Source organism: Fragaria vesca, linkage group LG1, assembly GCF_000184155.1.
Source record: "Fragaria vesca subsp. vesca linkage group LG1, FraVesHawaii_1.0, whole genome shotgun sequence".
NCBI lineage: Eukaryota > Viridiplantae > Streptophyta > Magnoliopsida > Rosales > Rosaceae > Fragaria > Fragaria vesca.
The window spans coordinates 9,513,200-9,527,092 of record NC_020491.1 but is presented as its reverse complement, the minus strand read 5'-3'; the positions used below and the strand labels follow the sequence as shown (position 1 = coordinate 9,527,092).

The window sequence follows — 13,893 nt, the reverse complement described above, 5'->3', positions numbered from 1 at the left end:
GGTTACAATTTCCCAGAAAAGGCTCCTGATTTGAGGTGGGTTTTGGGTTTGTGTTTCATCATTTTGGGTACAATGGAGGCTTGCTGTGATCTTGAAGTGGATGTTAATGGTGAAGAGTCTTTCATGGTGAACAAGGTAAAAGAAAATTCTCAAATGTTTGCAAACCCATCTGCAAAGTTTGCATCTTTTGCAAGTTCTGTGCTTTGTGTTATTGTGTATGTTCTAGTAGTTTATTTTCATGGCTAAATTCTATGTTACCCACCATTTAATATCTCATCTGTTCTGCATTGATGTGGGTCATGGCCACCTTCATGCTTCTGTTCAGTCTATTTTTTGTGGAGGTGTAAAGAGCGATTCTCATAAAACTACGACGTTGAAATGTTATGGCAGGGGTCCTTATTTTCCCTTTGCTTCATTCTTCTCTCATTTAAAGGTCGTGTTTATGGCTCTATGGGCCTGCAATGTTTCCCCACCTTTTCTTTTCACGAATTTGGATCGCTTGGTTTGGAAACCATTTATTGCTCAAATTATTTCTGCCCTTCATTGAAGGGATGACCTCTGATCAGTAGACATCACTTCTGGGTTTGCCTTCCCCACAATTTATGGCCTATAAGGACCTCTATCTGGTCCTTTCTTTTTTACCCAATTCAATGTGTTCATTCTCTTGGTGGGTTTCCATCAATTCTGAAATTTGTTGGAGTTTTGTCATGTTTGTATTTCTGTTAGTTTGAGAAGTCCTTGATATTGCATAGCTTTGTGACCCATGTATGAGTTGTAGGTGTTATTTGCTTTGTTCACAAGCTAGTTCTCATCTAACTCTGGTTTTTGAATCTTGATGACCATTTCTGCAGAGAGTTGTTTCTTCCTATTCGGGTAAGTTGAGCAAGTTACTTGGCAAATCAAAAGGTTCCACAAGAAATCTTAAAGTTGTGTTCCAAGACTTTCCAGGAGGGGCAGAGTGTTTTGAGCTCATTTCAAGGTTCTGCTACAACAATGGTAGCATTGACATAACTCCTTCCAATATTTCCCTCCTACATTTTGCTGCCATTTTCATGGAAATGAACATATCTGTATCCGGAGCACCTAATTTGTTCGAAAAAACCGAGAAATCACTTGAAGAGATGAGGTATTGGACTTGGTCTGAGCTCTTGATTACTTTGAAGCGGTGCCAAGATTTACTTCCGGCGACTAATTGTTTGCCTCTACTTGAGAAATGCTTGGATTGCATTGTCGGAAGACTGGCTTTGACCAGTGAAGCAAGTCCATGTCCTTCGACTTCGTCCCCAGATAGCTCTGGCATTCGGTTTTCGTGCGACACTAGAAGCACTGAGAGCTTGAAAACCAGCTCCTCTCGCGCAACATGGTGGTTTGAGGATCTTTTAGTTTTAGGTCCCAATTTGGTTGAAATGCTGGTGAAGTCCATGGTTACTCGAAAATTCGATCATGTTACTATCAGTAGGTTCCTCTTTTATTACCAGAAATCAAAGTTCTACACCGCCCAATCTGATGCTAAGCGCACTATTGCAGAAACAGTCATTGATATGCTACACATTCTTGATCAGAGCTCTGTTTCATGCAAAACTTTGTTTTGGATTCTTCGAGTTGTTCAGAATATGAACATAAACAAAAGCAGCAGGAATAAGTTGGAGAGCATGATTGGTTCACAGTTGGATCAAGCATCATTGGATAACTTGCTTGTTCCTTCCCCACATGGGATCAATCACTTGTATGATGTCAATCTTGTTTTGAGGGTTTTGAACTCATTTCTGCGTGGAGGAACAGCAAAAGCTTCTCCTGTGAGGTTGAGGAAAGTTGGGGTCTTGGTGGATATGTATACAGCAGAAGTAGCCCCTGATCCTTGTTTAAGGCCTTCAAAGTTTCTGGCTTTAGCCATGGCCCTGCCAGATGCTGCCAGAGACTCTTATGATGAGCTTTACCGTGCCATTGATATGTATCTAGAGGTATTGCATCTATCTCAAAGATTTATTCTTTAGTCCTCTAGTTTCTTGCACCTGTAATTTTAGTCGTGTACATAAAGCTATGATGGTTAGAATTAAAATAGTGATTTTGACAGCTTAAAAATTGAGACTAATTTTAGATTTATGTGTATGAATTTTTTTTTTTTATAGGTACATGGAGGATTGTCTGAAGAGGAAAAGATGAAACTCTGTTGTTTATTGAACTATGAGAAGCTCTCGCAAGAAGTTTGCATACACCTTTCTCAGAATGCAAAATTCCCATCAAAATCAGCAGTCCAAGCTCTCATTTCTCAGCAAGTCAAGCTTAAAAGTTTACTCCAGGTGACGAGCAATCCCAAGTCCTATGGTGACTCCCCTTTTAGTGTCACTGAGGTAGATGATAAGGGAAGGAAAGGTCATGATTCCAATGAACAATGTGTTCTTTACGCTGGAAAACTCGATATCTCAGCTGATAATGAGAAACTGAGAGAACATTTACATGGTATGCAGTGGAGGGTCATGGAGTTGGAGAAAATGTGCAAGAAAATGCAGACCCAAATGGCAAAGTTCACAAAATCAAGAGTGTTATCAAGCCACAGTCATGCAAGATCTTTGCCCAAACTTTGTTCATGATAATTTTGCATTTCTTTTATCTTTTATTTTTTATGAAGTACTATATCTCATATATGTATAGCAAAAAGGGAATGGGTGGGGGTTTATGAACTTTTGTGTTTGTACCAGTTTTTCTTTCTTATCTGCATAACTAAAGGTTAACTCTTGGTTGTATACAGTTACAAAAAGAGAACTTCTGTTGAGCCATTTTGTTATGACTAGTCTCTGTTAATTTTTTTCTGTAGTGCTCTGGGTAGAATATGGGAATTCAAGGTTAAGTCATTTTCTTCAAGTCACTCTCACATTGGGGCATTCACATTCTCTAATGCAATGCAAGCTGGAAAGCAGCATGATGAGAAATTTGGGAGGGAATGAAAAGCTGAACACATTTCATTACATACTTTTCCATTTTGAGGCCTAAGCTACCATATTAAGCACATGAATAATTTTCCTGTTCTTAATCATCATCATCATCAGCATCAATATTCTACAACTATTCTAGAGCATTGTAGAATTTTCTTACCGTGTAAACTAAAGACAAAGATTTCTAATGTCTCAGTTATTTGTCAACTAATGAAACAAAGAATAGAAAGCTAGTAGTAGGATATCATATAGAAGTCGTGTAGTTGTTGTTGACTTGCCCTGGAATCAATCGAAGTAGGAAAGTGAATGACAAGGTTCACTAATTGACTCCAACTCTTCTTCTGCATTATTGACAGCAAGCCTATACATATATATATATATATATATATATATATATATATATTTAAGAAAGACACAAGTTGACATGAACAAGTGAGCAACTCTCAACATTCTGTTCTCTTTAGCTGTCAAAGAATCTCAGAAAACTATTCGGCCTATTCCTGAAGAGTGAAAACTAGAATGAACCGACAGTAAAAAACTGATAGCAAACACACTGTTGATTTTACAAAAAAATTGTAATTGAAGGAATCAAACTTTTTTTTTGGTCAGAGAAGGAATCAAAACATAAGAAGGGTTTTTCACTGTCTATCGGTACGGTCACAGCTGATATGAATGCTCTTCTACTGGCGCCTTATACAGTAGATGAAGGTAACCAAGCAGTATTCTACTGCATTGTTGACTGCAAACCTAAACCCTGATTAAGCAAGCACTATTCATTGCAACCTTCATGGGTGAGTTTGAATAGGTAAAAAATGCCTAGATAACATAAATTGTAATCCAAGGAGTTAAAGCACGAACAGGGCTTTTGCCCTTGCAAAACACAAGGATTCAAAGAAACATAATAATAATAATAATAATAATAATAATAATAATAATAACAACTTCAACTTGCCTCGAACACCTGATTAAAGAGAACATTTCCTTAACATATTCTTCTAACAAATTAATGGATCACATATTCTTCTAATTCTGAGAATCTGACCTGTATGCTTCTAAAGAAAATTCATACCAAATCCTGCATTGGGTCTTGTTCTAGTGACTCTCCACTAGTCCACTGTTACAATACCTACCAGCAACCTACTCTCACTAAACTCTTGCTAAATCCATTATTGGCAAACCAAGTTTTGTATGGATAAATTAATGGGTTTGACATCAGTGATCAAAGTTGAAAACATTAACACCACTATTAAAAATTGCAATTAGACAGACACACAGAGACTGTAAAACAGAGTTGAGCTTTTGGTTTCAGCAACTGGACTAAGTCCTTCATTAACATGGCGTAAGAAGGAAGGAGATTCAACTATTCACATGGACCTGAATTGTGTGAAGATATTATAGGTTGGTTTTCCGGGTCAATCTGAATCTTGATGAAACCAAGATATAAACAAGAATGGATTAAGAGTCAAGAGAGACAGAATCCCACAAACCCTTTCCTTAGACGCCACTTTCATCTCCTGCTAGTTCCCAGGTCTTTCTTTCTTAAACCCTTTATTGTTGTTACTCACAGAATGATCGATCCGGATTATAATATATAAGCTAACGTAGAACTAAAGCATGAAGAGAACATACCACATTCATCTATCAAGTTGAGGGATTTCAATATGGAAATGACCATTTCTAGGTATATATATGGTCCCTTCTTATTATATTGAATACCATTAGTCCGTTACCACGTATACAATAACCTAGCTTGTCAATGAAGGAACCTGAAGTTTGATATTTTGGAGTTTCTGGATTATCAAAACATTATAAATAATCATACATTGCAAGGAAGCAGAATGTACTCAAGTAGCTTGTTTAAAGCATTTTAGCTAAATCCTTCATGCTACATCTAGCTACATCCTCAAATCTCACAATAATACACATCGTGAATATTGTTTGGTACCTAGAATTTATTAAAGAAGTTTGAGAAAAGAACTTAATTTTACTGTGGTTAACAAATTTATTTTGACAAGACCAAAATTGAGTTCTTGGGATTTTGGATAATGTCTCAATTCTACAGGATAGGTGATTCTTTATTTTGAGCTAAAACAGCAAGCATAGACTGATGGACAGAGCTCCATTCCTTTAAACGGGTTGTAGAATCACTGCTAGGATCCGGTTCTTTACTATTTTATCCGGGGCACCAATCCCGTCTCCATATTGGTACATGCATTGGGCAATCCGAGAGAGGTTTGTTGCTGCTGCAACGAATTCCTTTGTAAATGGAGAAGAAGCACTACTAACACCAAAAAGTTGTCCATCTTTGTTCATCTTCTTCCAACTCTTCTCAATCAGATTACTAATATATTTGCGAGCAGATTCCTCATCACAGACATCACTGCTACTTCCACGTATGAGGCAGGATATAGAATTTGCAGTTTCACCTCTCTCTAGTTCTACCTGCAGCACATAGAGCACATTACCAACATGTTAATATTAAGCTAGAGAAAACAAAACAAAGATGGAAATGAGGAGCAATTAATTGAAGCGACACAGACCTCGGAAGTAGCCAAATCGTTTGTAAGCCGAAAAATAAGAGACGGCCAACGCAAGAGATCGTGGTGATTCTCTAAGCATCCAAGTGCTTCATCTGAGATATTTTGATTCAGTAGGAAGTAGGCATGAACTAAGATGACCACCGCGGACGCTGATATCCATGCATTGGCAAGATATTCTTCAAATTTGGGTGTATATTTGTTGTTACTCCACTCTGCCTCCCTTAAGAAAGCTTTGCACAAATCAGCCCACTGAGAAACAACGTACAAGCAAGATGTGAGAGCACGTATCATCATCAACATATGTCCAATGTTGAAAAAAAAAAAAACACAAGGCTCGAAAGCTTAAGAATGCATGGTTCAAGGATTTGTATGCATAGACGTACAGCTTTTGTCAAGTAAGGAAGGACGTCCACTCCTTGGTCCTTCAAAGTTTCATAAGCCATTGCGTTCACAGTGTTGTAGAGAGCAAGGAAAGAGAGCTTCAGCTGGTAGTCTTGGAGAATTTCCACAGCATTCACATCCCATCTGAAACACCACAAATTGGGAATAATATATACATTGGACATGCTAGTATACCCACCAATACCTAATACAATTTTTTTCTTTTTATTTACCCATTTAGATTTTGACACGTGATATCTTTATTTTTTTTATAAACTTAACAACACAATTACACAAATTTAAGTAAATTCGTTCACGTACATTTGGCTCAGATTTCTCAATTACAACATATAGACATTTATTATAAAAGTTTTAACCAAATGTCCTTATCTTTATAAAAGCGTTGTGAAAAATGTAATTATTTTCTCAATACAAAAAGAGAAATTTCACACACTCCTAAATACTAAATACACATACGTTTTTTTTTATACATTTAACATAAAAAAAAGTAATTAAATTACCAAAAGAGGTCTATATTAATTAGATAATATTATTGAAAACTTGAAATTACATTTCACTTTAACGTTTTCTTCTCTCTACATGAAACTTAAAACTTGACAATAGACATATTTTTAACCAAATTGATTGAGGATTAATCATGGTCTCATGAGCAAAAGTTTAATGATTCACAATAATGGATTCCTCCAAGCAGATGAAGGTTTTTGGTTGGCTTCGACCATGCAAAGACTTAGAATAGTATTGTCTATCCTGCAAACAAGTGGACTATCCATGCTCGAGGTTTTTAAGCAGAAGAGACACTGGTGATCTAATTTGGCATCTGTTTTGTAATGATCTAAAACATGTTTAGGTGCAAAGCGTCCAAAATAATGAATATGCAAAGGATTCTACATATATTGATCAATCATGTTGGAGTAGTTTGAATGCTCTTGGCCTCTTGAGTTTGCAAAGAAAAAATAGTTTTCTCATTGTTTAGTAAAGAGAGAGAAAACTTTTATTTTCTTTCTAAGTCGAGATGATATAAAAAAAGGAATAATTGCGTATTTAGAAAATATATATGGTAGTATTGGTATATTTTGAATGAGGGTAGTCTAGAAAGTTTAAATATGTGTATCTAGTAAAATGTTAATATTATAAAGTTATTTAGTTGTGTATTAAGTGTGAGATGTTTATTTAGTATTTAGCCATGTGTGAATAAAATTTCTCATACAAAAAACAGCACCTAATTACAAAACCGATAACCATATTACATAAAAGAGGACAAATAGTCTATTCGGTCTAAATATGAAAATTTATTATCTTAACACATCCGTCCTCAGTTTAGTAAAAATAGTCATAAATCTGTAATTTTGGTCCAGACCTCGTAATTACAATATATGAACATTTTATTACAAAATTTTCAACCAACTATATATCCTTATAATTGTAAAAGTGTTGTGAAAGATGTAATTATTTTCTCAATACAAAAAACAGAACTCAATTATAAAGCCAAAAACCATATTACATGAACGAGGACAAATGATCAATTTGGTCTAAATCAAAAAATTTACAACTCGACAACACATTCGTCCTTAATTTTGTAAAAGGGGTCATAAATATGTAAATTTGGTTCATAGTTCGTAAATTATAACATATGAACATTTATTACAAAAGTTTAAACCAAATATCTTTATGTTTGTAAAAAAAATTCAAAAATACCATGGTATAAAAAACTGATGGGTACTCTAGAATTTTCCATATAGAGTTGTTACATATCACTTTATATATGGTATATATACAAGTCTATGACTTGCTAGTTATTTTTTTTTTTTTTTTTTTTTTTTTTGTAGAGGATATGACTTGCTAGTTTACTTTTCTTGCCTTTACGGAAATTAGTCTAATGAAAAGATCGAACCAATTATTTACCTTTCAACAAGAGATGTGAATAGCTCTAGTTCATCAAAAGTACCATAAACATCATAGACATCATCAATAGTGCTTACAAGAGCACCGACTTTAGTTAACCCTTTTCTGAGATTGCTGAGTTGAGGCTCAAACACCATACCAACTGACCAAAAGAAGCACTCCATCAATCTGTCTTTGGCGAAAGGCAACTTCTTTGCTAACCCCATATCCTTCCACCACCTGTTTAATGGAATTGTCATTATCCACATAGAGGAATAATTAGTATAACCTATACGTTTTATTTTTCTCACCTTGACAAGTCCAAAAGATCTCTTTGGTATGTTTGTTGCACCGCATTGTAATCTAGCTTGGCAGATTCAAGTAGCACCTGATTTGCATCTGCCCTTTTATTGTATGCCTCAATGTACCATCTGGCTCTAATCTTTGCATTCTGTGGTGCAATGGCATCTCCAATGCATGACTCACTTGCTCTAATACATCTATGTCTTGAGTATCAAGTAACCTGCAGCTGAGGTTCTTTAGGTGCATGCTGGTGAATGCGAGGGCCTCATCCAAGAGGGTTTCTCCTTCAAAACCAAGGAATGAAGCTTCGTACAGACTCAGCATTCCTTTGACATCTTTGCAAAGGCAATCCTTGAAGTTGCCGTAGCAGTCCGTGAAAATCTTGAAGACATCTGGTGGCGGTGGGTAACATATATACAAAGGCATGTTATTAGAATGGATTGACGTATGAACTTGATTATCACCTTATGAGATTTCATCTATGGTAGATGCATGTTGATTAGTTGAATGAAATCCCTAGCTACTTACCTTGGGAGACTTGAAACCCATGCTGTCGAAGGAGCCTGAAGCTAAGAGCAGTGAGGTGGAGACTTGGGGTATCCTCTTCTGTTACTTGGTCAAGATTCTTCATAATTCTATGAAGGGTTCCTATTATACTGGCCTGGAATCGGTGTCCCAAACCTAATCGTTGGATGTCATCAATTAATTCAAGTGTAGTCTCTACTGACTGCGCATCATTATCATAGCCTAGCATATGTTTCACATACTCCTCCATCGACTTCCACCTATTATCTTCGTATAGTTCCTCCTTCAAAATCAGGCATGCATATATATATATATACTAGTTAATTAGCTGAGTAATATTGAAGATGATCACAGTGTGCACTGAGTTAATGTAAAATTTGTACATACATAATTACGGTCATCAATCTGAAGAGAACGAAGAAACTCGTAACTCCAAATGCTTGGCTTGTAATCTGCTGTTCGTCTTTGAACATCCAGATATGAAGCTTGAGTAGCAGTGCTACCGCTCCTGGCCAAGCTTAGGGAATGCATTTCGAAGGGGCTTTGGATTACTCTCTACTAGGCAACAAGCTGCAATTTCGGTTCAGTGTGAGCAACTTTGCATATGGATCCTGATATATATAGGAACATGCAGCTTCCGAACCCTAGTTATTGGAAACTTCCGTATCCCAATTGGTTCCTATACTATTATCACTTTCATACACGTCCTTATATATAACAGTATTAACACGTGAATCAGGTCTTAAGAACGTGTACGTGTACAAACGTTGTTCATATTAGCAAGCACAAGTACGTACACGACATTTTTGACTCAACGTTTTTGCATATTTGACTAACGGGACAGACACGTATATGTTTTTGAATTTGCCCATGGAAGAGCTAATTGTCTATTTTACCCTTCTTTAGTTCTTTGGCTGCAGCAACTTCATCACCCGTCTGTTAACCCTTTAGCTGCAGAGACAGTCATAATCGCTTCTTCAATGGGTAAACTGTTTTATTCGGTCATAAAAGTGGCTTAGGTTCTTTCGTCGTTTAATAGGGAGAGTTTATTCACAACTGAGCATCATTTTTTAGAATTACAACAACTAAAAAAATAAAAACAGAGAATGACGAACTAAATCACTCCCATGACCGGCGCCGGAGGACAAGGCAAGCTGTCATCATTTCGAAGACAAGGCTACGTGATTCTTTGTTTCGGACCTAAACAAGTTTGGGTTCTACAGAGCTCTATTCCCTTTAAGTACTGGTTGTAGAAGCACTGCTAGGATCCGGTTCTTGGCTATTTTGTCCGGAGCACTGATCCCGTCTCCATATTGGTATATGCATTGGGCAATCCGAGCAAGGTTTGTTGCTGCTGCTACAAATTCCTTTGTAAATGGAGAAGAAGCACCACTGGCACCATTTAGTAGTCCATCTTTGTTCATCTTCTTCCAACTCTTCTCAATCAAATTCCTAATGAATTGGCGAGCAGATGCCTGATCACAAACATCACTACTTCCACGATTGATGCAGGATATTGAAGTTGCAGTTTCACCTCTCTCTATTTCTGCCTGCAGCATAAAACATTACCAATATGTTAAAAGCTAGAGAAAACATATATAACAAAGATGGAAATGAAGAGCAATTAATTGAAGACAGACCTCGGAAGTAGCCAAATCGTTTGAGAGCCGAAAAATAAGAGACGGCCAGCGCAAGAGATCATGGTGATTCACTAAGCATTCAAGTGCTTCATCTGAGATATTTTGATTCAGTAGAAAATATGTATGCACTAATAGGAGCACCCCGGACACTGATATCCATGCATTGGCAATATATTCTTCAAATGTGGGTGTGTAATTGTTGTAACGCCACTCTGCCTCCGTTAAGAAAGCTTTGCACATATCAGTCCACTGAGAAACAAAGTGCAAGCAAGATGTGAGAGTGCATATATATCATCAACATATGGCCAATGCCGAAAAATCTGGCAAAATCACGATACTCGAAAGCTATGTTGTTAAGGACTAGAATGCTTGCATATACGTACAGCTTTTGTCAAGTAAGGAAGGACGTCCACTCCTTGGTCTTTCAAAGTTTCATATGCCATTTCATTCACAGTGTTGAAGAGAGCAAGGAAAGAGAGCTTCAGCTGGTAGTCTTGTAGAATTTCCACAGCATTCACATCCCATCTGAAATTCCACAAATTGGGATTACTACATAGTTACATACACATAGTTCTATGAGTCTATGACTTGCTAGTTTACTTTTGTTGCCTTTTAGGAAACTAGACTAAAGTAAATATCAAACTAATCAATTACCTTTCAACAACAGATGTGAATAACTTTAGTTCATCCAGAGTACCATAAACATCATACACATCATCAATTGTGCATATTAGAACACTGACTTTAGTTATCCCTTTTCTGAGATTGCTGAATTGAGGTTCAGACACTATACCAACTGACCAAAAGAAGCACTCCATCAATCTGTCTCTGCTGAAGGACAACTTCTTTGCTAACCCCATATCCTTCCACCATCTGTTTAATGGAATCATATCATTAGATCCTGTCCTTAAAGTTAATTTGTAACTGATAAAATTAGAATATATTGTTTTCACCTTGATAAGTCTTTAAGATCACTTTGGTATGTCTGTTGCACCACATCGTAATCTAGCTTGGCAAATTCAAGTAGCATCTGATTTGCATCTTGCCTTTTATTATATACCTCAATATACCATCTAGCTTCTAATCTTTGCATTCTGTGGTGCAATGGCATCTCCAATGCATGACTCACTTGCTCTAATACATTTCTGCCGTGAGTATCAAGTAACCTGCAGCTGAGGTTTTTTAGGTGCATGCTGGTGAATGCAAGGGCCTCATCCAAGAGGGTTTCTCCTTCAAAACCAAGGAATGAAGCTTCGTACAGACTCAGCATTCCTTTGACATCTTTGCAAAGGCAATCCTTGAAGCTGCCGTCGCAGTCCGTGAAATTCTTGAAGACATCTGATGGCGCGGCGGGTAACATATATACAAAGGCATGTTATTAGAATGGATTGACGTGTGAACTTATCTTATGAAATTTCATCTATGGTAGATTGATGTTGATTTCTTAACGAGATTTTTTGTATCTATCTTTCCCCTAGCTACTTACCTTGGGAGACTTGAAAACCATGCTGTCGAAGGAGTCTGAAGCTGAGAGCAGTGAGGTGGAGACTTGGGGTATCCTCGTCTGTACTGTCAAGATTCTTCATAATTCTATGAAGGGTTCCTATTATACTGGCCTGGAATCCGGTGTCCCAAACCCAATCGTTGGATGTCATCAATCAATTCAAGTTTAGTCTCTACTGACTGCGCATCATTATCATAGCCAAGCATATGTTTCACACACTCCTCCATCGACTTCCACCTATCATCTTCGTATAGTTCTTCCTGCAAAATCAAGCATGAACTAGTTAATCAGTTGATCGAGCAATATTGAAGATGATCAAAGTATGCACTGAACATTATGTAAACTATGGTTACGAATTTACGATCTTCAACCTGTAACGATTGAAGAAACTCGTAACTCCAGATGCTGGGCTTGTAATCTGCTGTCCGTCTTTGAACATCCAGATATGAAGTTTCAGTAGCAGTGCTACCGTTGCTGGCCAAGATTGGGGTAGACATTTCGAAGAGGCTTTGGATTACTCTCTCTCTCTACGTACTACTAGGCAAGAAGCTGCAATTTCGGTTCAGTGTGAGCAACTGAGCATATTAATCCTGATATATATAGGCGTGAAACTGAGAATATCAGAAACAGTGAATCAGAGGTTTGTGGTTTGAAACTCATGTGTGTACGTACAAACGTTTTTTTGATAGTATGTGTGCACAACGTTGTTCATACTAGCAGCATATATAGGCGTGAAACTAAAAAATATTGTGGTTCGTATAAGCAAGTGATGACAAACATTGAATCAGAGATTTTTGTGGTCTGAAACTCTTAAGCATATATGTGGGTGTAACGTTGTCCATATAAGCAAGTGACAAACATTGACTCCGAGGTTTGTGGACTGAAACTCTTAAGCATGTGTATATGTGCGTGTACAACGTTGTTCATATAAGCAACTGAGAGGTGATACAATGTACTGTTATGCGGATGTGGTCAAAGGTCCCACACAGAGGTTCAATAATGCCGATATTTATTCTACTTTAGTCACCCGATGTATAGCAATAGTATGGATCTTGGCAATAGTGTTATATCATAACTTATAACCCAAGAATGATTTTTCACGTTTTCAATGTGTGAGATTTTAAATGACTCAAATCTAAGCTACACATATTTCTAATCATGAACTATGTATATGTTTTTGTATAAATTTGCACGTGAAGAGCCGCTAGACTGTACCATGAGTACCGTGGTCCATACCTAATTATCTATTTTACCCTTCATTGGTTGCAACAACTTACCAACTTCACCCGTCTGCCAAGCCTTAGCAGAGAGTCATAATCGCTTCTTCAATCGGTAAACTTCACCCGTCTGCCAAAAAATTCCTAATGAATTGGCGAGCAGATGCCTGATCACAAACATCACTACTTCCACGTTTGATGCAGGATATTGAAGTTGCAGTTTCACCTCTCTCTATTTCTGCCTGCAGCATAGAACATTACCAATATGTTAAAAGCTAGAGAAAACATATATAACAAAGATGGAAATGAAGAGCAATTAATTGAAGACAGACCTCGGAAGTAGCCAAATCGTTTGAGAGCCGAAAAATAAGAGACGGCCAGCGCAAGAGATCATGGTGATTCACTAAGCATTCAAGTGCTTCATCTGAGATATTTTGATTCAGTAGAAAATAGGTATGCAGTAAAAGGAGCACCCCGGACACTGATATCCATGCATTGGCAATATATTCAAATGTGGGTGTGTCATTGTTGTAACGCCACTCTGCCTCCGTTAAGAAAGCTTTGCACATATCAGTCCACTGAGAAACAAAGTGCAAGCAAGATGTGAGAGTGCATATATACACACACACACAGTCCATCTGCTACGGACGTCCGCACCGTAGATTTTCGTCCGTTCGCCACCGTACGCTGCGGCGTGAGGGCGCGCCTCCACCCCAGCGGACTTCAGCAACTTCCCCGACCACTTTCCATCCCCGGCAAATCTGCCGAATTCCAGTTTTCCGGCCAGATCACCCAAAACTTCAAATAAAGTCAATCTGGCCAGAAGACTGGAATTCGGCGGACTCACCAGGGATGGAAAGTGGTCGGGAAAGCTGCTGGAGTCGACTGGAGTGGAGGCGCTCCCTCGCCGGCGCCGTACGGTGGCGAACGGACAAAAATCTACGGTGC

At 37.7% G+C, this 13,893-nt stretch overlaps 1 protein-coding gene and 2 pseudogenes across 3 annotated transcripts; 1 reads left to right on the top strand and 2 right to left on the bottom strand.

Moving 5' to 3' along the window:
* The first annotated feature begins 72 nt into the window (after positions 1–72).
* LOC101305977 (BTB/POZ domain-containing protein At3g22104-like) lies at positions 73–2,772 on the top strand. Its single transcript, XM_004287862.1, has 3 exons — positions 73–135; positions 852–1,961; positions 2,130–2,772. Exons 1-3 carry the CDS (start codon positions 73–75, stop codon positions 2,589–2,591), a joined length of 1,635 nt encoding a protein of 544 aa, XP_004287910.1. The 3' UTR covers positions 2,592–2,772.
* Positions 2,773–4,952: 2,180 nt separating this feature from the next.
* LOC101305692 lies at positions 4,953–9,125 on the bottom strand (annotated as a pseudogene). The gene is made up of 7 exons (XR_183711.1): positions 8,972–9,125; positions 8,588–8,867; positions 8,068–8,451; positions 7,778–7,996; positions 5,857–5,998; positions 5,474–5,722; positions 4,953–5,375 (listed from the first exon to the last, which is right to left on the bottom strand). The product of XR_183711.1 is annotated as a tricyclene synthase EBOS, chloroplastic-like (transcript).
* Positions 9,126–9,801: 676 nt separating this feature from the next.
* Positions 9,802–12,225, bottom strand: LOC101292163 (annotated as a pseudogene). Its single transcript, XR_183842.1, has 7 exons — positions 12,082–12,225; positions 11,711–11,988; positions 11,178–11,562; positions 10,879–11,097; positions 10,608–10,749; positions 10,225–10,473; positions 9,802–10,134 (listed from the first exon to the last, which is right to left on the bottom strand). The product of XR_183842.1 is annotated as a tricyclene synthase EBOS, chloroplastic-like (transcript).
* Between the last annotated feature and the right edge of the window lie 1,668 nt (positions 12,226–13,893).

Coding starts and splice junctions, on each gene's coding strand:
- LOC101305977 (XM_004287862.1), top strand. CDS start 73: ATGGAGGCTTGCTGTGATCTTGAAGTGGATGTTAATGGTGAAGAGTCT. Junction 136..851: donor AGTCTTTCATGGTGAACAAG/GTAAAAGAAAAT, acceptor CCATTTCTGCAG/AGAGTTGTTTCTTCCTATTC. Junction 1,962..2,129: donor CCATTGATATGTATCTAGAG/GTATTGCATCTA, acceptor TTTTTTTTATAG/GTACATGGAGGATTGTCTGA.